This window comes from Piliocolobus tephrosceles, chromosome X (assembly GCF_002776525.5).
Source record: "Piliocolobus tephrosceles isolate RC106 chromosome X, ASM277652v3, whole genome shotgun sequence".
NCBI lineage: Eukaryota > Metazoa > Chordata > Mammalia > Primates > Cercopithecidae > Piliocolobus > Piliocolobus tephrosceles.
The window spans coordinates 75,036,854-75,060,022 of record NC_045455.1 but is presented as its reverse complement, the minus strand read 5'-3'; the positions used below and the strand labels follow the sequence as shown (position 1 = coordinate 75,060,022).

Below are 23,169 nucleotides of genomic sequence, written 5' to 3'. Positions count from 1 at the left end.
CATTTAGTCTAAATTCTACTAAGCGGAGACATCTGTTTTCTTCTCTAAGGGTACAACTTCCATTAAAACTAATCCTTTGGTCCTAGGGAAGCCACATGGGGAAAAGGAATACAAACATGGGCTTCTGAGTTAGATAAACCTGGGCTGACATCTCAGCTTTGTTCTTTGTTAGCAGAGTGAGCCTGGGCAAATTACTTACTCCCAACCTCAGAATGGGAGCAATAATAGATACATCTGAAATGGTGATTGTAATGATCATGCCAGAGAATGTATTAGAAGCAGCTAGCACATACTCAGCAGTTAATTAAAAGAAGAACCACTAGGATAGGGTAGTTCTTTGATGTGTATCTTTTTCTTTCAGACCCCGTATTCATTGTTGCCTTTTGTGGAAGGACCTGAAGGATGAGCTTATAATCTACCTTATTTTATAAAAAAAGAAATTAAGACCCAGAGAGGTGAAGTGACTACCTAAAGCCAACTAGTGATGGAACCAGGAAGAGGATTTGGATTTCTTAATTTTTAGTCAGAGGAAATTTCCCTGTGCTACAATACCTCACTAAAATTTCTGAATTCTTTCATAAAAGCCTTTCATTTGATAGCCGAAAGGTCTTCTAATAGAAAGGACACTGACTTAAGATTTCTGGCTAGTGATTACATTTTTAAATTACAACTTCCAAATACAGTGAAATGACAAGAATTTGTCATTAGTTGTTGAAGTTCTAGTATTTCGTTGAAATACTCCTGTTCTAAGCTCACCGACACCCTCCTGTGGTCAGTGGAAATAATAATTCCAGTCAAATAGTCTGGAGCTATTAAAATTAATGGTTAATGGTTAAATGTAACAAGATAGATAGATATCAAACAACATAATACAAATTTACTATAATTACGTTATTTTAGGCCCTGGCCATTGCACAGAGCAAAGATTACTTGTCTATCTCTGACAAAATCTTTAACGAGATTGATAGATTATAATAGATGTTTCCTTAGGGCTTGTTCACAATAAAACTGCCTGTTATAAATTAATGTAAAAAAATCAGTGGCATTTCTATATACCAATAACATCCAAGCTGAAGGCCAAATCGAGAACACAGTCCCATTCACAATAGCCACAAACAGAATAAAATACCTAAGAATACAGCTAACCAGCGAGATAAAAGATTTCTACAAATTACAGAATTATAAAATACTGCTGAAAGAAATCAGAGATAACACAGACAAATAGAAAAACATTCCATGCTCATGGATAGGAAGAATCAGTATTGTTAAAATGGCCACACTGCCCAAAGCAATGTATAGATTCAATACTATTCCTATCAAACTACCATTGGCATCCTTCACAGAATTAGAAAAAACTATTTTACAATTCATATGGAACCAAAAAGGAGCCTAAATAGCCAAGTAAAAAGAAGTAAAAAGAACAAAGCTGGAGGAATCAAATTATCCAACTTCAAACTATACTACAAGGCTACAGTAACCAAAACAGCGCCATACTGGTACAAAAACAGACACACAGACCAATGGAACAGAATAGAGAACCCAGAAACAAAGTTGCCCACTTGTAGCCATATGATTCTTGACAAAGTCAACAAAAACAAGCAATGGAGAAAGAACTCTCTATTCAATAAGTGGTGCTGGGATAAGTAGCTAGCCATATGCAGAAGAAGATTGAAACTGGACCTCTTCCTTTCACTAGACACAGAAATAAACTAAAAATGGATTAATGACTTAAATCTAAGCCCTAAAACTATAAAAACCAAGAAGAAAACTAGGAAATACCATTCTGGACATCAGCCTTGGCAAAGAATTTATGACCAGGTCCCCAAAAGCAACTGCAACAAAAACAAAAATTGACTCATAAAAACAAACACACACACAAAGGGAGAAGAGAATGTACTCTGTTATCTTAGAATGCCAACCAATAAATGTAGAAGGAATACTGGAATCAGAAAAATCACCACTTTGCAACTATAGTGATAATAACTGATTCAAGCAAAACTCATGAACAGATGATAAAACTAATGGATGAAAGTTTGACGAAACAAGATTTACATCGTCTTCAAATATATGACCACAAAACACGCTATGAAGGAAAAAAATAGTAATGTCACAGTGGAGACATCACCCTAACCAAATGTTCAAAGTTAACATCACCAGCAATGGGACAAATTGACATCGTGTGTCGCCTAGTAGAGCAGTCCCCAACCTTTTTGGCACCAGGAACTGGTTTCATGGAACAATTTTTCCAGGGACAGGGTAGGGGGAATGGTTTCAGGATAAACTATTCCACGTCAGATCATCAGGCTAAATTAGATTCTCATAAGGAGCGCACAACCTACACTGGGGACTCCTGATCTAACAGGACACATTGAGAACACAGCACTATTGTGATGTTCTTGCCAATGATGCATAAACTGGATCTAAAAATAGAAAACATCAGATGAACCCAAACTGAGGGATGTTCTACAAAATCACTGGCCTATAGTCTTCAAAAATGTCAAGGTCATGAAAGTCAAGGAAAGATGAGGAACTGTTCAGATTGAAAGACACCAAAGAGACATGCAAAGTAAATGTAACACATGATCTGCAATTGCTTCCTTTTTCTATAAAGGATGTTACTGAGATATCTGAAATTTGAATAAGGTCTGTGGATTACACATTAATGCTATATCAGTGTTAACTTTCTGATTTTGAGGTCTGTGTTGTGGTTATGTTAGAAGAATGCTCTTGTGAGGAAAAACTGAATTTTTTTTTTTTTTCTTGAGACATAGTCTTGCTCTGTGTCCCAAGCTGGAGTGCAGTGGCATGATCTTGGCTCACTGCAATCTCTGCCCCCTGGGTTCAAGCAATTCTCCTGCCTCAGCCTCCCTAGTAGCTGGGATTACAGGCGTGTGCCACCATGCTCAGCTAATTTTTGTATTTTTAGGAGAGACAGGTTTTGTCACGTTGGTCAGGCTGGTCTCAAACTCCTGACCTCAGTTGATCTGCCCACCTTGGCCTCCCAAAGTGCTGGAATTACAGGTGTGAGCCACCGTGCCCAGCCAGTATTTACAGGTAATGGGGCATCATGTCTACAACTCACATTTAAGTGGTTCATGAAAAATAATGCAGATAGATAATATATATCCACACATACAGAGAGACAGAGAGAGGAGAGAGAGAGAGAGAAAGTAAAAGGTTTTAAAAATGTAATTATATTTTATGAAAAAATGGTTACATTATCTATACCTGGGGACAGAAATTATAGAGTTTAGATTTAAGACTCTGGTGATGGTGAACATATGCTCCTTTTAAACTCACCAAAGATTAGAAGATACAGTGATATCTTCTTCAGAGGTTGAAGAATCAAGACCTATCCTGTAAAGGAAATGCTACTGCAATTTTAGAAAAGCTATACTTATATAAATAAGTATTGAAAATACATTTGTATAGTCTATCTATCTATCTAAATATTTCTTGAGCTGGGCTTGGGTGAGAAGGAGAGCTATATTCAGAATCTTGAAGTATGTTCCTGTTTTATCTTGAGAGCAGTCAGAGGCCTTCCCTACCATCAAACCAGAGGCACAAGAGAGATGTACACCTGATTTTTAAACTTCAAAATAATTATAGGCTACAAAAGAAGGAATATTGTTATTTTAAGACTAACGGAGTCATAATTACAATAATGGCGACTATTTACTCCTGTGAAATAGTCCTTACAGATTGTTGAGAGTAACCCGAAGCAGACTGGAACACATGAACTTGTTTCTGGTATTGTGTCAGATTTTTCTCTTTCTGAGTAATGATGTATACGTAAATATGAAGGCAGAGCCGTTGAGGGAATGATGACTCACAATCAAAAGCAGCACTTTCCTCTTTGGCTTGTGCAAAACCTATTTAAGTTTCAGATTTTCCTACGAGGGCTCTACAGATGTTCTTTTTTTTTTTTTTTTTTTTTTTTTTGTTTTTTTTTTGAGGCAGGGTCTTGCTCTGTCGCCCGGACTGGAGTGCAGTGGCCAGATCTCAGCTCACTGCAAGCTCCGCCTCCTGGGTTTAGGCCATTCTCCTGACTCAGCCTCCCGAGTAGCTGAGACTACAGGCGCCCGCCACCTCGCCCGGCTAGTTTTTGTATTTTTAGTAGAGACGGGGTTTCACCGTGTTAGCCAGGATGGTCTCGATCTCCTGACCTCGTGATCCGCCCGTCTCGGCCTCCCAAAGTGCTGGGATTACAGGCTTGAGCCACCGCACCCGGCCAGATGTTCTTTATGGAAAGGATTATTCAGCCCTGAGCAGCAACGTGAAATGTAGGCCCTTCAACAGCTTTGTATTCCCCTCTTAAAACAAACATCCCAAAGGAAAAATAATAATAAAAATTATCCAATATGAGTGAGCTCTTTTTCTTGGGGGGCAAGGGGATTCCCACTGTAATGCTACCAGAATGCTGTCCATGAAGACTTGATGAATTTCATTCAGAACCCCAGCAACTGGAAAGTCTCATATGAATTAGGCTGGACTAGAGTATTTATTTCTGCTCTCTGTATAATTGGAAAACCAAGTATATATTTCTGAGCTATTCATCCAAGGAATTAAATGGAAGATAAAATTAATGGATACTATATCACCATTGGCCAAGTATATCACCATATATTTGGTAAGGATCACGCTTCATGAATGCTGTGTGGAGTGCAAAACAATAAATCTGACAATTCAAGTAAATCTGAAGTCCTGGACTCCAAGGAGTCCTAACTTAGAGGAAAGATCATTAGCTATCACTTGGAAGGAGCTGGCTCTTGCTGTCAAAACCACGAAAAAATAAAAATAAAAAAATAAACCACGTGGTCATGTTTGTTGTTCATCCAGCATTTCTTCTGGGCTGCTCCCCCTCCCATCCTTATTTCCTAACTTCATGTTTCAGGTGGGACTCATTCAGTCCCTTCTCATTCCGAACTCTAGGGGTGGAGACATGGCCCAGGTCTGACCAATCAGAGTATCCCCTACCTTTGGCCACAGTGATGGGTTCAGGGCATGTGACCTTACCAGCCTATTTAAGCACTCCTGAGGACTTCTGCTGAAATTACAGGGAGACACATGCCCCTTTGGCTGAGACTGCCAGCTGGGAGAACCATGTGTATTACCCAGTGCCACCAGGATCACCTTTGCCACCTGATGGAGAATGACTGTGTGAGAATGAAGCCACCCCAGAGAAAAGCAGAGCCGAGAGGAGAGAGGTTGGGTCCTGTGACATGTGTTGAGCATCAGAGCCTGAGACTTCAAGGTTTTGTGAGCCAAGAAATTTCCTTTTGCAGTTTAAGTTAGTGTGAGCTGAATTTTTGTCATATTCTATGTTCCTAATAAACATCATTTTACATACTTTTCGATTCCATAATAAATCTGGAATCACACGAAATAATAAGTCTTCTCTTCAAAGGTACAGGGAAAAGTTATTCTTTTAAGTGGCAGCTTAACCCTAGCATTCCAGATTGATTTTCTGAGATCATAAATGACACGCAACCTGGCAATGTCATGAGTCAGGATTAGAACGAGCATAAAGGTCTTGTCCTAAGAGGTCTACTGGAGTAAAGAAAACCAGGAACATAGACACTGGCAACTTGCTAATGTATCTTTTAAAGGTCAAAATCGATTTGGGGTCTATTGGGTTAAACAAAGTTAAAGAGGTTTCTTTTCAGAGAGACTTCTCAAAGCCGGATATTTACCAATTGTAATTTCATCTCTAAGAGCCTATTAAGTTATGCTGTGTTTCCTAACAGCTTGAACTTGGAATTGCATGAAAAATAGGTTCAGAGAGCAAACTTTCAGAAACATTTAGCTGGGCACAGTCACTCGCACCTGTAGTTCCATCTACTTGGAAGGCTGAGGTGAGAGGATTGCTTGAGCCTAGGAGTTTGAGGCCAGCCTGGGCAAAATGGTGAGACTCCAGTCTGAAAAAAAGGAAATACTGGACTATGTATGTTTCTATTTGTCCTGAGCATTTTCCTTGATTGCTCCATTTTCCTTGGCATCTGCCATTTTTATGGTTTCATCTAAAACCTTCATGCTCAGGATCACTATATAAATCTCTCTCTCAGTAGCTTGAAGCTCTAGTTCCTTGTTTCAATTTCTTAACACATCACGATGACCTCAAACAGCATATTCACAATGCCTGAACCTTATCTTCTCTCCAGCTTCCCTGGTTCCTTCAGTGATCTGCCTTTTTGCCAGACATCCAAACTAGAAATATCCATAATGTCTGCCTCCATGTCCCATAGTCAGCCAGTCTCCATCAACTCACACCTGGTCATTACCTCAGCCTCACAGTTGCCCAGCTTCACTCAGGCTTCCTTCCCAGACCACATCACTCCCAAGTCCACCCTTCTAAACACAGCTTTCAGTATTATATTTTTCTTATTCAATGAGCGTCAGCAGCTCCCAGTCATAGGGAATCTGAAAACCTCTCTGGGCCTCCACACAGTCTAGCCTCTCCTCTTCATGTGACTCCTTACTGTACTACTGCTCAAAAGACTGTTGGCTATAATCAGGCTTCTCCTATGATATGCTAAAGGATGGGTATGCTTAAGACAGACAAAGGGTTGCCTGGAAGGTGAGCTTCGTTTCAACTGCTTTAAAAAACCTCCAGTGCCATCAAGATATGATGAGTATGTGGAAATTAAACCACACTATGTCTTCTCAAATCTGCTAGGCTGTGTGTTTCCTGTGGCTCCAGACTCAGCTTTTACTGTCATCTCTGCTCCGGTGTCCACTCCACTAGCTCCTTGGGATAGTTGTTGAAGTTGGATTTGCCCTGTGGACTTTGTGCTTGCATTAAATTGGCTGTGATATTTGTTCACTGCTTCTCTGGGGTCTGTACCTAGGTCATCCTTGAGTCTGTGGTGGGCTAAGTCTATGGTATAACTCCTCCTCTTATGAAGGAAACACAGCACACTCATTCTTACATTTATGCCTGCAGTCATGATTTCTAAAATGCCTGGAATGCCCTTCCCTCGCCTTTTGAACTATTAAAAAAAAAAATCAATTTTAAAAGCCCAGACCAAGCTCCACCTCCTTTCCTTATGAATTTTATCTGCATAGACATGTCTCCTTTGAACTACTACAGCACAGGGCCCAAGTTTCCCAATTTAACATTGGGCTATAAATTGTTTTGTGCCCCTTGCTATTGTTTCATGACTATCAGTCTCATCTCCCAGTTATACAGTGTAAGCTCCCTGCGGGTAACAACCATGTTTCATCTTTCAGTATCCCCCTCATCAGGCCTACATTGGTGGGTAAAGAGTAAGTGCTCCACTAGAACTGGCTGGCTAAATGATTCTCAAGGGACTCAACTATCTATTGTTGGTCCATAACTTCTGTAATTTAATAGATGACAATCTGCCCATGCCACAAAGAAATTCTACAGCTTGGATCACCACCATCTCCCTAGGAAATTATGGTTCACTGACCTAGCTGTAACCAGGCCTAGAATAAACATGGTTATTGGCCAGAGGTGGTGGCTCACACCTGTAATCCTGGAGCTTTTGGAGGCCAAGGCAGGAAGATCACTTGGGGCCAGGAGTTTGAGACCAGCCTGGACAACATAGTGAGACCTCATCTCTATCAAAGAAAAAAAAATTGGCCGGGTGTGGTGGCATGCCCATGTAGTCCCAGCTACTCAGAAGGCTGAGGGGAGAGGATCACTTGAGCCCAGGAGAGTTATAGCTTTTAGTGAGCTATGATCATGCCACTGAACTCCAGCCTGAGTGGCAGAGTGAGATCCTGTCTCTAAAAATGAATAAATAATTAAAAATGAAAACTGTTATTATGTGAAAACAAACTAGAATATTGGAGGAGAGGACCAAAAGAATTTTTAAGAAATTGGAATTCTAATGATATAGCCATTAGATTTAGATATGACATCACAGGAAAACTTATGCACCAAAAAAAGTATTTGTGATGGCAAATGTATAATTATGTTTGGACCTATAAATGTTGATTGTTGCTTGGGTTGCTAGAAGGCTATTCATTAGGGTGGGTTTCTCACTGAGATTGTGCTTTAAAGTTTTCACTTTATTCATAGGCAGATAATTCCTGAGAAGTCAATTTTTAAAAAAAGTCACATATAAAAGTCACAGTTATTTCAAGGGAACACAAACATGGTTGAAATAAGACTGATACTTGACTAGTGAAAGTGAAATCATGAAACAGAGCAGTTTGGAAAAGAAAAGCGACTTCTAAGTGAATGAGATGCTAGCTTCCTTTGGGACAGACCAGCCAGTCTAATTCGCTGCTTTTATGTCCCAGCCAGGCTTCTGCTCTGCCCTACGGCTTGAGGGTTTCACACATCCACTCTAGAAATGGTGCACTTTTCTCTCTGGGAGTCAATGCTTTTAGCAGTTTTTGAATGGAAGCAGAGGGCATTGGTGGCTCAGTTCTTGGGCTATAGATTGTGGAGGGAATATATGGGCTATGCTCTGCCTGGAAAGTAAGCAGCAATATGACATGGGAGAAGGCCTAGTCTCATACCTATATCTTCCTACCAGCAAATCCTGCAGAGCTTCAAATGAAACTTGTTCCAGAAAATCATTTTGACCCTTGTTAGGTCTGTATCTCCTTAAGTATTTGTATGAAAGTTCAATTAAAATTTAATTATGTCAATGTATGAACAAGAGGGAAAACTTTCATATTATTTTTAAAATCCATATTCCTTAAACTGAGGGTAGAGATCACTGGACAGGAGCAAGGTTTGAAACAATTTCTGAGAAAGCTCATCAGTAACAACATCACCCATCATGACCTTGAATCAACGGGACTCAGAAATGTCGTTCTTTCCCTACCTCTCCAGTCAGAAGTAGGTCAGAATGTGGCTATGGGTAAGTTATGATACATTTAAAAGCAGATTGCTTCAGTACAAAGAAAGTTATTTAACCTCCCGGTGCATTGGTGTCTTAACAGCTCTGTGCTTTGGTTTCCTCATCTGTAAATTGAGGTAATAACAGTACCTATTGTATAGTGTTTTTATAATAATTAAATGAGTTAAAGGCCTGCCATTTGTCTCTGTACCCTGAGAACAGCATTGGTATATGATCAGCACATATAAGTATTGGCTATTATTATTACTATTACTACCATTTTAGGGATTATTCTTCCTTCTTTTAAAACTCCCATTAGAATAGGATTAGTGAAAACAGTGTTCACAACTGGAGTGACTCCCAGGGTGTTAGTCTTTCTTGTTTATCTACTCCCAGGGCCTGTGCTCCTAGGTCTATTCAAATAGAGTATCTTACTGATATCTCTATCCAGCTGTTACAGAATTCTGATCTCAATATAAATATAGAAATACTTAAGTAGACAACAACAACAACAAAGCTTTTTATTAGAATTCAAAAATACGTTCAAGTTAGTGACTTCTGGAAACACTTTCATAAGAGAATACCTCAGAAACTGCTAAGTGTCCTACAGAGATAAGGGACAACCTACTGAACCAAGGCAGTTCAGAAAACTGACAACTGGTTTTGGTTAAGCAAGTATATGAAATGACCACAGATTTAACATATGCTATTTGTCAAAAAGAGGTTTCTCTACTTTTCTCCACGCCACCTTGATGTCTGTTTTCATGTTCTTTTGCTTTATCATAAATACTTTAAAAAATGATGCTGATATAGGAAAAAGTGTGGGCTCTAGCCTTCCCATAATCACACTACTACATTTTCACTGGTGAATGGAACTGATGATCATTCTTTTTTTTCTTTCTTTCTTTTATTTTTTTCTGAGACAGAGTCTCACTGTCACCCAGGCTGGAGTTCAGTGGCATGATCTCAGCTCACTGCAACCCTGCCACCCAGGTTCAAGGGAATCTTGTGCCTCAGCCTCCTGAGAAGCTGGCATTACAGGTGCATGCCACCATGCCTGGCTAGTTTTTGTATTTTTAGTAGAGATGGGTTTTCACCAGGTTGCCCAGGATGGTCTTGAACTGTTGACCTCAAGTGATCCACCTGCCTCAGCCTCCCAAAGTGCTGGGATTACAGGCATGAGACACTGTGCCCGGCCAGATGATCACTCTCCTTAAATCCCAGAGGCATCGGCGTTCCTTTAAACACTCCACAGTGATTTCACTACATTCTCGAGGAGAAGCTGTATCCCTGTGTGGGTCCTGTCTTTCAATGTCTCATTTCTCAAAGAGAGATTGAGGACTCCCAAGAGTCCCATTCGTCCTGAGGAAGGAAAGATTGATGAGCTCATCACTACACAGCCTTAACGTTGTTTAGGGGTGGTGATGGGATACCTAATCAACTCACTTCTGCACACTGAATCACCCTGCTGCAACTGTGCTTGTTGTTACCCCTTTCCTGACAGCAGGCTCACTCTTCTGGAAACCAAGTTCAGATCCTGCTGCCTTGCTCACTTGAATAACATAGAAATTTTGCAACACTTTAACTTATTTTATCTATTCATCAAAGGAAAGAGTGTCAGGGATTAAATAAATGGCATGAGAATCACTGAGAATTCGGCTTTTTTTTTTTTTTCTTTTTTCTTTTTTGAGACAGAGTCTCGCTCTATTGCCAGGCTGGAGTGCAGTGGAGTGATCCCGGCTCACTGCAACCTCTGCCTCCCGGGTTCAAGCGATTCTTCTGCCTCAGCCTCCCAAGTAGCTGGGACCACAGGCACACACCACCACGTCCAACTAATTTGTGAATTTTTAGAAGAGCCAGGGTTTTACCATATTGGCCAGGATGGTCTTGATCTCTTGACCTTGTGATCTGCCCGCCTTGGCCTCCCAAAGTGCTGGGATTACAGGCATAAGCCACCACGCCCGGCCGAGAATTCAGTTTTCTATTATCAATTAAAGAGCATCTAAAAGGATCCTTTTTACTGCTTGCCACAGAGCTGAAAATTATTTGGTTGCTCAGAAACATGGACTTCTATGGGAACCAACATAATTTGATGGAGTTATGCAGAGACAAATGGCAAGTTTTTAACTCCACTGGCGTTTTCAGATTTTGGCAGGGGGAGATATTCTGGACACTCTGGATATCTGACTAGGTAGTGAAAGTTGGTAACGCTGCCTGGGCTGTAGGGCATGGTGGATAAAGAGCACAAATTGTAGAACTACTAACTCTGCCACGTACCAGCTGTGTGATCTTGGGCAAGTTATGTAACCTCTCTGGGCCTTACTTTATCCATCTGCAAATAACATACCTGGAACATTTTCTTACTCCAAAAATGATACCATAGATTGTGACTTTTTTTTTTTTTTTTAACACTCTGATCAAATTAGCTTTCTTGACCTTAGAAGTTTTAAAGTATTCATTTAAAATTATTTTAAGAATTAGCTTCACAGTCTGTATGTAATTACAACAATGAATGATGGCATGGCATTGGATACTATTATTATTGTATACATGGCATTGTATACTATTATTACTATTGTATACTATTATTATCCCTGGGTTTGCAACTATTGTGTAATTTTATTTGCATATTGAAAAATCAGCAAGGTTTTAAACATGTGCTTGTTTTGCATATGGATGTCCAATTGTCAAAGCACCTTTCTCCATTAAACTGTTTTGACATCTTTGTTGAAAACTATTGGCAATATGTCTGTGGGTCTAATTTTGGACAGTCTATTCTGTTTTATTGATTTAATTTTTTTGCGAACACTGCACTGTCTTGATTATTGTAGTTTTAGAGTAAATCTTAAAATTAGGTACTATGAGTTCTCCAAACTTATTCCTCTTTTAAAAAATTATTTTGGTTCATTTAGTTCATTTATTTTCCCATATACATTTTAGAGTTGGCTTATTTATAGCTATAAACAAAATCCTGCAGAGATTGGATGGGAATTGTGTTAAATCTGTAGGCCAATTTGGAGAGAACTGACATCATTATTACGTTGAGTTTTCTAATCCATGAACTCTGTATATCTCTCCATTTATTTAGGTCTTTGATTTCTTTCATTAATATTTTGCAGTATTCAGCATACATATCCTGCACAAGTCTTACTGATTTATACCTAAATATTTCATTTTTAGAGAAAATTGTTTGTAAATGGTACATGCATTTTAAAATTTTAGTTGTTAGTTATCAATTGTTAGTATATAGAAATGTGATTGATTTTTGGCTTTGATAAACTCATTTATTAGTTCTAAGAGTAGTTTCTTTTGCTTGTTTGTTTTGTCCTTTTTTAAAAAATAGATTCTGTGGGATTTTCTAGGTAGGCAATTATGTTGTTTGCAAATAGGGACAGTTTTATTTCTTCCTTCCCAATCTGGATGTCTTTTATTTATTTTTCTTTTCTTATTGCTTCTTTTCTTATTGATGTTGAATAGGAATGGTGAGCATGGTCATCTTTGCCTTATTCCCAGTGTTACAGGGAAAGCGTTCAGTCTCTTATCATTAAAGTGTGGTGCCAGCTGTGGGGATTTTACAGCTGCCCTTTATGGGGTTGAGAAAATTTCCTTCTACTCCTAGTTTTCTGAGAGCACCACTTCAATTTCCAAGCTGCCTTGAATCAAAACCAGAAGACTCTGGAGGAAAAGTGAGAAACTCATAGCTGATTACCATTTAGGTAGTTCAAATTCTAGTCTTCTTCCTCAATTCATATGCTATCATTTATTTTTCAGGGACTTTGAATAGTTGCTTATACATTCTGTCCAGGTTTTATAGCTGCATTCAGTGGGAGAGACAAAGTGAGCGTTTGCTCCATTGTATTCAGAACTGGAATCCTTGAGTCATTTTAAAGTCAAAGAAAGAAAATTAACCAGCTTATTCAGTTCCATTAAAAAAAAAGTACTGTTTTAAGTTTCAAGGATCCAAAGATGAGTTAAATTTAATCTCTACTTCTGAGGAATTATTTCATGCCCACCCTCATTCCTCTTTTCCACCTGGTAAATTCCTACTTGTTATTATTTTGAAGTAATTTTTAATTCTTATCCAAGTAATAAGCATACATGGTTTAATAAGTCAAATAGAACTACAAGATGTGTAACAAAAAATAGCACCCTTGTGACACAGTCTCCCCCCTCAAGCAATTTAGAGGTTAAAGGTAACTACTTCAACTCTGCTTACTACATCTTCTACTATCTACCTCCATATTTCTAAGTAATATTCTTATGTCTCTATTGTTCAATTTCAGACATTGCCTATTGACTTCCTATTATGAAAGGTAAGGATTATTTTACCTCTCCCACCTCAAACACACATCACTCATTTTTTTTCTCCCCTCATTCCCTCTAATAAAGTGCTATCAGAAGCAAATCAATATTGTTTACTTTATCGTGACTATACAGTCTCCGACTTACGATGGTTCAATTTAACAATTTTCCTACATCGTAAAGTAGGAAAATTGTTAAACTGAACCATCATTAAATCGGGGACTGCCTGTATAGTAATGACAATGAAGTGCTGAATAGCTCATGCACCTTACTGAATATATCATGTCAGAATCTAGACATAATGTATTCAGTAAGTTACATGAGCTATTCAGCACTTTATTACCAAAGAGCCTTTTGTGTTAGATGATTTTGCCCAACTGGGGAGTACCTTTGCCACTCTTTCCACCCATGTCTTCCACTTTCTTGGTTTACTCCCTTTTTTTAGTGACAGCACATCATGCAACAGCTTTTTGAGAAAGAATGTACTGTTTTTGAGATTTGCACATTTAATAATGGTTTTAGTCTACTTGATTAATAGCTTGGCTGGATATAAATTCCAGCTGGAAATCATTTTCCCTCTTTGATTTTCTCTTTAGTTTCCAATGCTGCTTCGGAGAAATCCAGTGCCATTAGGATTTCTGCCACTTTTATATGACCTGTTCCCTACTTCTTTCAAAATTAGAAGTTGTCAGCCTTATTTCTTTATCCATGGGGTTCTACAATTTCAAGTGGACATGCTTTGGTGTGTGTGTGTGTGTTCCATTTGTTATACTGTACATCTGGTTCTTTAGTTCAGTGAAATTCTTAAATATAGATGCTACTACCGCCTTCCTTGAGTCTAAGTAAAAAAAAGCAGACTTTCACTTTACCTTCTTGTTAGCTGTATGGTTTCCCTCCCGTCCTAACTGGTGCCTTTGTAAGGGTGGAGGAGAGCCAGCTGCCTAGAAGCATAGGATAGAGGAGAAAATCTGGATGTCTCAATGTCCTAGACAGACTTTCAACTAATCTTCCAAATTTCAGTGCCACCCTACACTACAACCTTCAGAACTACACAGTATCTTCAAGTCCTGTTGCTAACAAAAGCTTAAAATAGGAGGAGGAAAAAGCTATGAAAAGCTTAGAAAGACAGGATTAAAATTTGCCCTGTTTGTTGTTCTTGTTGTTGTTTCGTTTTTTCCTGTTTTCTACTGTTCTCAGGACTCAGAGTAAATGATGTATACTTTGCTGCATGTTTTTTGGTCTTGTTCTAATTTGTCTTTTAAATAAGGCTAAACGCCATAATCCTCTGCTGACAATCGTCCTATCATTGATTTCCTGCTTTTCTTCAAGCTGACAGGTTTAGGCAAAGACCATTTTTACAATTCCTTTTTTGGATCTGACAAAATTTTTTCCAAACAGGATTATAAACAAAGCTTACATTTTAACACTAGTATAGATGATGAATTATGTAACTCTTTGGATCATAAGTTAATATTAGGTATTTGAGTAATACTGTTTCATTTAAATTTGGCTTTGTCTCCATAAAGCATTGAGGAATTCTGTAGCCCAATATTAACTTAAATTCTAAGTTTCTATTTTTTATTGTTTACTGAGTATTTACTCTGTACCAGGCATTACTGTATTTCATTCTTACAACAACTTTGTTAAGGTTCAATTATTTTTATATTATGATTAGAAAGTGAGGCTTTGAAAGAATAAGTAATTTGCCAGAGATCACCTACAAAGTTGAACCAGGATTTTAATCTAGGTTTGAACACTACAAATTTCATGCTCTTAAACGGAAAGTCACACTGCTTATGAATAAAATCATAAATATAATAGCAAGAAGCTTTTATTTCTACAGCCATTGTGATTGTATATACACTTACATTTAAGTGTATACCTAATGAGCTCAGAACTGTAACAGTTCCAGAGTCATCGACTGTCAACCTATTAATTGCATTTGACATTCAAGTTTATAGCCAGTATACTGCAGAATTAATTTTTCTTTATACTTTAAATAAATATTGCTAAAATGACCTCTTGACTGGCTGATCATATTGCTGAACAATACGCACCAGTGATATGGTAACATAATTATCCTACGGCCTGTCTTGAGAGAAGGAGGTTGAAATAGTCCTGTTGATGATTTGAAAAGGAATTTTTTAAGGTTAGACCTTTTCTAAAGAGGGAAAGTAGGATAATATTTCTATTTTAAATATTAGTTTAACATTCTATAATGTAAGTTTCATAATTTATAGGAGTATCATTCTTATTGGAGATGCATAAAAAGCTAATGAAACCTCACGGCCTCCCTAAAATCATGAACTTGTTGATTTGCTTGCTTTAGGGAGGTGACTGCTGATTTAATTTTAATTGTATTTAGCAATTACTGATAATGTTGTGGTCCAATGGAAGCTTTTCTTCTAGAGGAATGTAAAAATCAACTTGCAATTTCTCTCTGAAATACCATCTGTATAAGAAAGGAGGCCCATATGCATGAACCCAGGAGTGTTATCCTACTTCAGGGCAGATTTTTCTTCAATTCTTTACTCAAACCAAATTTCTGGTTCAAGAAGAGTATGGCCAATTTGTGACTGGGATAACTGTAGGCTTCCACATTTCCTGAGCTAACATGATACTATCTTAGCTGTGTTCTCTGTACCTTTCTCCCTTTTTTCTCATTGCTCTCTGTCCTTATCACCATCTCATTGCCTCATTTCTGAAAGCCTTGCTGTTAGGTGACTGCTATCATTCTCCTTGGGGAGTTAGATGATAAAGCCCTAAATAAGCAAGTGGCATGATACAGCTAAACTATACCAGCCTATGAGAGATAACTGCTGAGTATTTAGGAATTTTACAAGCTGACTGTTAACCTTTGGTAGCTTGAAATCATGGTGGGGGTGTTTGCACCATGGAAATTGGCAAACTTAACAACCCCCCAGTCTCCATGAGAACTGGTTTACTAGCACGCCAGCGGGTACTGCACTTCTCAGGGGGATCTGGCATTTTCACTAGGGACTCCTGAAAAATCTTAAAGATTCAAAATGAATTTCCACGGCTGGTACTTCTCTAATAGGCATAAACAATAAAAAAAAATCATTACAGGCAATGCCCAAGTGTTACCATATAGGGAAACAGCTGGATCATCTTGCTGAAAGCCAGCTCTACTGACACGTGGCGAGGAGACATGGATGGTGGTAAATTATAAAAGTTCAGAAAAGCATTGCCTTTCTGGGCCATGAAAGATTCCCAAAGACATACGTACATATAACAATCCTACAAAATATGGATTGTTCTGTAACAATGATCCACTGAATCAGACTATTTTTTCAGAGTTATTGATCAAAGTAAAGAATGACATATAAGAGAAATTAGGCTCCTTAAAAAGAATAAAGGACTTCATAATCCCATAGAAGATCTGAAGATAACCTAGCCTGTAAATTTACTAACAGACAGCCAGTTAAATAATCCAGTGGTTTCTAAAACTGAAAGTAGAACTTAATATTCTACTGAGATCTTCAAAAATCAAAACTGCTGGACTAGAGGTTACAGAAAAGGCCAAGCTTAGTTACCTAAGTACATCAAACTGCATTTATTCTTAGTCCTAGAACATTCTCTCTAAAAGGGGGAATAGACTAATGGTGCTTAACATAAATTAATTATCTTTTCCATGCATTTCTTTCTATGCCTCACTCCTTTTTATTTTCAAATGTTGAGTGTGTGCTTACTGTGTAGCAGGCAATGTCTCCACTATAATGGTGAAAAAGTTCCAGTCTCACACTGTATTTCAGAAGATTGCATCCATTATTAAAGAATATAGTTTGAATAGTACTTCCTTAAGTACTAGTCAAAGGCAGAGAGATCCTACCAGCAATATACAGAAGATTTACTTCGTGATTTCTTCTAATTAGAAAATAACATTTGAAAGCTATAACCTTTTAAGCCTTTTTGCTCCCACAGAAATAATCATCAAGAGAAGATGATTTGATTTCTGAGGAAAACCGTGGTATAGCTTTAACAGCCTTCTTGGAAGAAATACAAATGTAACTAAGTAAAAGTATGAATAATATACTTTAAATATAGCCAGAAGAATTTTGACTTATAATTAACCCATGTTTCTGGAAATATGAAATCTAAAAGTAATAAATATAGATTCTTAATAATGGGCTCTTAAAACTACATTTAAAATAATCCTTTCGATTTGTTATTATGGTTATTTATTATAGGAAAAACACATGTTCCTATCAAAACATGTAAAATTAATGAACACATTTTTTATACGCAGAGCTCAAAAAATACTCTCTTGTAAGCTGTACTCAAATAAAAATACCAATGAATTCATTAAACAAAAACGAAAACTCAAATCAACAATGGCAAAGCTAATAACTCCGGAAGGCTGAAATGTAGCAAAGACAGAGTAGTGATAAAGCATGTAACTATTAATATACTGTTTATCTCAATATGGACAGTTCCTTTGATACGATGCAGAGGAATCAGGAGGCATGGGGATCTTACGTGGTGGACGGCATGGCAGGTTATTTGCCCTGTCCTCACTGCTGACCGAAAGGCGCCTATCTTGCTCAACAGGAACCATATGAGACAAGAGTGTATAAGCCTTTCATGCCAGCAGGCCTGTTAACTTCCATGAGGTAAAAAGTAAGCCCATTTGGCCACTAGATGGAGATCAGGTTGCTCTGTCAGTGATGGGGAAGCTGCTTGCAGCCAGCAAGTCATAAGTAAGCAGGGTATGGAGAACCTATTCTCTTTTTTCAATACTTCTATGAAAGGCATTTTCCAAGCTCTGAAGTTAGGAGCAGATCTGTGCTGAATAAAGAGTATATAAATGAAGAATAGCTCGAAAGATCAAACAGAAAGGGAACTGTAAAAGACAAATATTTGCTTGTTATTACTGTTGCCCCTGGAATGACTTCTATTTAGGTTTGGTTGTGTAAACTACTTGTAAGTAATAAGATGAGCTGGTCCAAATAAGAGCAATTAAATAAGCTGTCTCATTATTTACCAAGCAGGGAAGAGGAGAGATATGACAAAAAATTAAAACAATCATGGATTATTAAGACAATTAGTCTTAGCTGTTTAAACATAAGAATACAGACTCATGTTTGAGTATGTATATAAGTGTGCATTTTTAATATCAACCAAAATGGATCAACGGAACTTAGGGATCAAAGGAGAATGTTAGATAACATCTATTCAAATTTTCCAAATGAAACTATCATTCAATTCTGAATTATATAACTTTATTACTAAATATGTCTTATTTCTGTAATAGCTGAGCTTTATTTTATTTTTTTTAGAGACAGGGTCTTGTTTTGTTGCCCAGGTTGGGGTGCAGTGGCTCGATCTCAGCTCCTGCAACCTTCGCCTCCTGGGTTCAAGCAATTCTTGTGCGTCAGCCTCCCAAGTAGCTGGGATTACAGGCATGTGCCACCATGCCCGGCTTATAACCGAACTTTAAACTGGAGACATAAAGTTACACATGTCCTGGAAAATGCTCGGTTTAGGCAAAGTTCAGATATTGCACTGTGTGATGTAGCTGAATATTTTGATTATTCTTGAGATGTTAGATACTACAATTCTGGTCATTTCTAACTTAATAACTATATATACTCATTCAATAAATATTCAGTTACATAAAAACAATATGTGACAGTTTAAAAGAAAAAAATCCATTTGTTATCAAACAGTTTCAATTACCAGCACATTTTAGTATACAGGAGTGTGAGCATAAACAAACATATTAATTGCTTATTGCACCAATCATTGTGCTACAAGCTAGGAGTACAAAGATGTATATATAGCCAGAGAAGTAAATGGAAGAGAAGGCCTACATGATTAAAAAACAAATACAAATTCATTTTTGTAGCAGTCAAGAACAATTATTAAATGATCAGTAAAAGTCCTTTTTAAAGTTCTATTGTGAAAAATAAACTTAATCTTGACCAGATGGAAAACACGACCTTTGATCTCTACCACGTATAAAATATAGAAATTCAAACACAATAGTATTTACTATTAGGCACCAATGACTGTAATGAGAACAGGAGCTTAATTCGAAAAGAGAAGAAACTAATGTTTAGAATAATAAATGAAACAGGCCGTAATAAATTGGTTTTCTAAATACTGTTATGAGTAGTAACCAACATTCAGTCTATTGCTGTAATCAGTCCATGGCACGCACTTAATCACATGTTTATTTTAGAGTCACACATTTGTTTTAGCTTAATTAAATTAATACATTTATACCCCTTCAAAAAGATTTGAGTTCTACTTTGGTTTGAGGTTTTCAAAATGTTCCTGTAAGCTTTTAAGAATCTAAGAGAATTATTATTCATCCACAAACCTATCTATTTCTATTTAAAGAAAATCACAAAAATAATCACATAAAATAGGAATTGTTAATCAGGTATTAATGAAATAGTCTGTAGAAATTTCTTATTTTGCTAATCGGCTCTTTGCAGAACAACCTGACTGGTAGGAACCTAATTTTTCTTTTTGTTGGGTAAGCAAGTAATGTAAACAGGAGAGGTTCTGTTCTGAAGATTAATATAAATGAATAGTAAATAAATCCTTTTATTATATGCTTTAGTACATATGGGTATATAGCCTTCCTCATTCTTCAAATTAGTTCCAGACAGGAACTAGATTGATTAGATGATGGCTGAGTCATTTCTGGAGTTGTCAGGTTTCTTTTCACTTTGGTGGCCTGTTCTCATATTTTTCTCCAGTGCAGGGTTGGGTCTACTTATTGTTGACTAGTAAATTTGCATTACCTGGAAATAAGGAAGTTGGTAAAAAACGTTCTATTGGATGCATATTTTTGCTCACCTTCTCCAGTTTAGAGGTTCTGGTCTTGTAATAACCTGCTGCATTCTAGTTCCTAAATGTTGCTGTTTCCTAGGTAGCATGTAGAGATGCTGACACTGAAGATGGTAAAAGTGAGAACAGATGCAAAGGTGCTGCTGGAAACTGGTTACTGCTTAAGGCTAAGAAAATAAAAGCTGCTGATTGTATTCATATGTTGTGATATCAGTAACCTGCATGTTTAAGCACTGACAGGAAAAAGAGGCACATTTTTACTTTTTCCTCGTTTAGATGGAGAAATTTGTCTTTTTATTTTGAAACTAAAAATTCTTTCAGTTCTTTAAGCAACTATTTTTGAGTCACTGGCCCAGAAATTTTCATGACTGTGGCATCTGGCACTAAATTTATACTTGAATGTGCACCTCTAAGAGATAAGGTGAATTCAAATGGTACCTGCATATTTCTGTCATCTTGTCCGATCATATTTCTCCATTCCATGAGAGATCGCTGCAGACGTTCAAGTCCAGTTTCCCAAAGCCTGATGTGACCTCCCATATCAACAGTAACAACACCGCTTTTGTCCCACTCCGCTAGCAGTGCATCTGTGTCAGAAATGGTAGACAGCCATGTGGTATATGGTGAGAGAGATTCTGACCTGGAAAAAGGAATCCAAGTGAAGCTAAGAGACCATAAAAATAAAGCAGAAGGGATAACACTGCACATTGTAATGTTCTCTACTGTTGAAAAAGTATGCTTACACTACTCATTCTTTTATACCTGCTCTTACCTATGTCACTGCATAGGAAGGTTATGAGGATATGCTATGAGAAAAAGTTCTTAAACAAATATGCCCAGGGTTCGTAAACAAACATGAGGCAGGACAATCATGAATATAAAAAAAAAACCAGAAAGACTATTTTAAGAAAGATTTTTTATAAGTGATCACAGTATATAACCAATTGGTAGGCCAGGAAACAAAGCTGGTTTAAACTGATTAGGATCTCTAAACTTGCTATAAAGAATTTGCTATGGACTAAATGCTTGTATCCCCCAAATTCGTATGTTGAAGCCCTAACCCCCAATATGATAGTATTAGGAGGTGGGTACTTCGGGAGGTAATTAGGCTTAGATGAAGTCATGAGGGTAGAGGCCCTATTATAGAATGAGATTAGGGCCCTTATGAGAAGAGACCAAAAAGCTCGCACTTGTGTGTGGTCTCTGTTTCCTTTCCCCCAACTCATGTTAGGATCCAGAAAGAAGTTAGTCCTCTGTAATACAGCCTTCATTAGGAACTGAATTGGCTGGCCCCTTTATTTTGGCTTTCCCAGCCTCCAGACTGAAAATAAATATTTGTCACTTAAGCTACCCACTCTATAGTATTCTGCTGTAACAGCCTGATCTAAGAACTCTAATAATGAGCATATTAAAAGACAAGATATCAACAGAACCATCTGTAAGGAGAAAAATACACAGTAATTTACTAGTTCTCTGCATCTTCCGGTATTTGTGGACGATACTAACTTCCACTGTCAGGAAGAAAGGAACTCCATACCAGTTCACACCTCACATGTCCGCAGTACTGGACTCACTCCTTAGAGGCCTAATGTTAGTGCTGAAACCAATGTCTTGTTTATGCGTTTCGACTGCATTTGTATGTGATATTTTGCCTTTTCTGACTTAGAAAGTTACATGAATCTATAACAAGGAATGTATAGATTTATTATATATTTCACACATATTTCCTTTATTATATATTTCTGACATTTGTGTATGTGTGTGTATATATATGTATGTACAGTAATTTCTAGGAATGCAAATTTGTCTATAAGAGTCAACTGCATATCTCCTTTATATGAGTATAGCTCTTATACAAAAGTGATAACAGATTATAAATTCCAATTATTAGTGTTGGCTTACAAAATGCATCTGATATTTTCTATATGAAATAAATAGTCTAAAGAGATGGCCTGATAAGAAAAACATAATAAGCTATCATTGCAGATTTTGGAAAAACACAAAACCATTATATATTAGGTAAAGTCTTATAATATTCTGAATGATAAATCAAGACTAATTTGACCTTTTTTCAATCTGCCTTAGTTGATACTAAACACAGAGTGACAAGGGCGGCCACTCTTGGACACGGAAGACTCAGAAAATGTTCATATGAGAACAACAGTGGGATGGGACCATATGTTTCCGAGCTACTTTACAGGACTCCCAGAAGGGCTCAAAGAAGGTAGCATTTGATATAATACATGACACTCTATCAATAAATACTTGCTGCAGGAAAAAACTTAGTAGTTACAGATAATGGAGTAAGGAGCAATTCAAGAATAATGAAATTTATCCATTTGTAACTATGATGTTTGAAATTCTGCCAAGAACACCCAAGCTGTATGATTCTATTGAGCATTGTACCTACTAGCTGTCACTATTTAACTCTTCACGGCAAAACTTTACATTTACAGGCGATTTCTTTAATTTATTAAAGAAAAGAATTACTGAAGAAATCACACATTTACTGCAATTTGCACACTAGGTCTAAACTCTTTTCTTCACTTAAAGAATGTTTTCCTTATAAATAATAACAAAGTTTTAAATGAACACATAGAATTACAGTAGAGTGCAGCCTAAATTTGTAACAGCCACATATGAAAGCTTGGCAGTACTGTTTTACAAATGCAAATAATATGAAACTTTGAAGAAAAATATGTGAGAGCAAAAGTGATGTATTCATTTTGGCCCCGAAGTTACATACAGCTCTATTGTATTTTCTATTACTTGAAATTAGCTATCAAATGAAAAATTCCTGATATCTAGCAGAATGCTAAATCTAAGCAACTAGCAAAAAAACTGAAGTCCAGATGGGTTGTTCCCTTGGATTTTATACATATGCCAAAAAAAGCAGTAGTTAATCTCAAGAGAAACTCAGGACATACTGACAATGAAACAGACTCTGAATCATATGACACTTGAAATGTGGCAAGTCCAAATGGAGATGTGCTTTAAGTGTAAAATACATACTGAATTTCAGAGACTTAGGGAAAAAAAAGGAATGTAAACTATTTCATTAAAAATTTTTATTGACTACATGTCAAAATAATATTTTGCACATGTTGGGTTAAATAAAAGATATTATTAAAATTAATTTCACCTTAAAACAATATTTTAATGTGTCTACTAAGAAAGATACAATTACATGTATGGCTTTCATTATATTTCCGTTGGACAGTGCAGCTCT

General features: G+C 37.2%; 1 protein-coding gene across 2 annotated transcripts in view; it reads right to left on the bottom strand.

Moving 5' to 3' along the window:
- Nucleotides 1-23,169, bottom strand: part of VWA8 (von Willebrand factor A domain containing 8) — a 390,434-nt gene that overhangs the window by 87,902 nt on the left and 279,363 nt on the right. For both annotated transcript variants that reach the window (XM_023208911.1, XM_023208909.2), the window contains exon 37: nt 20,379-20,580. In XM_023208911.1, coding sequence (XP_023064679.1) covers nt 20,379-20,580 — 202 coding nt within the window. The remainder of the gene's footprint in view (nt 1-20,378; nt 20,581-23,169) is intronic.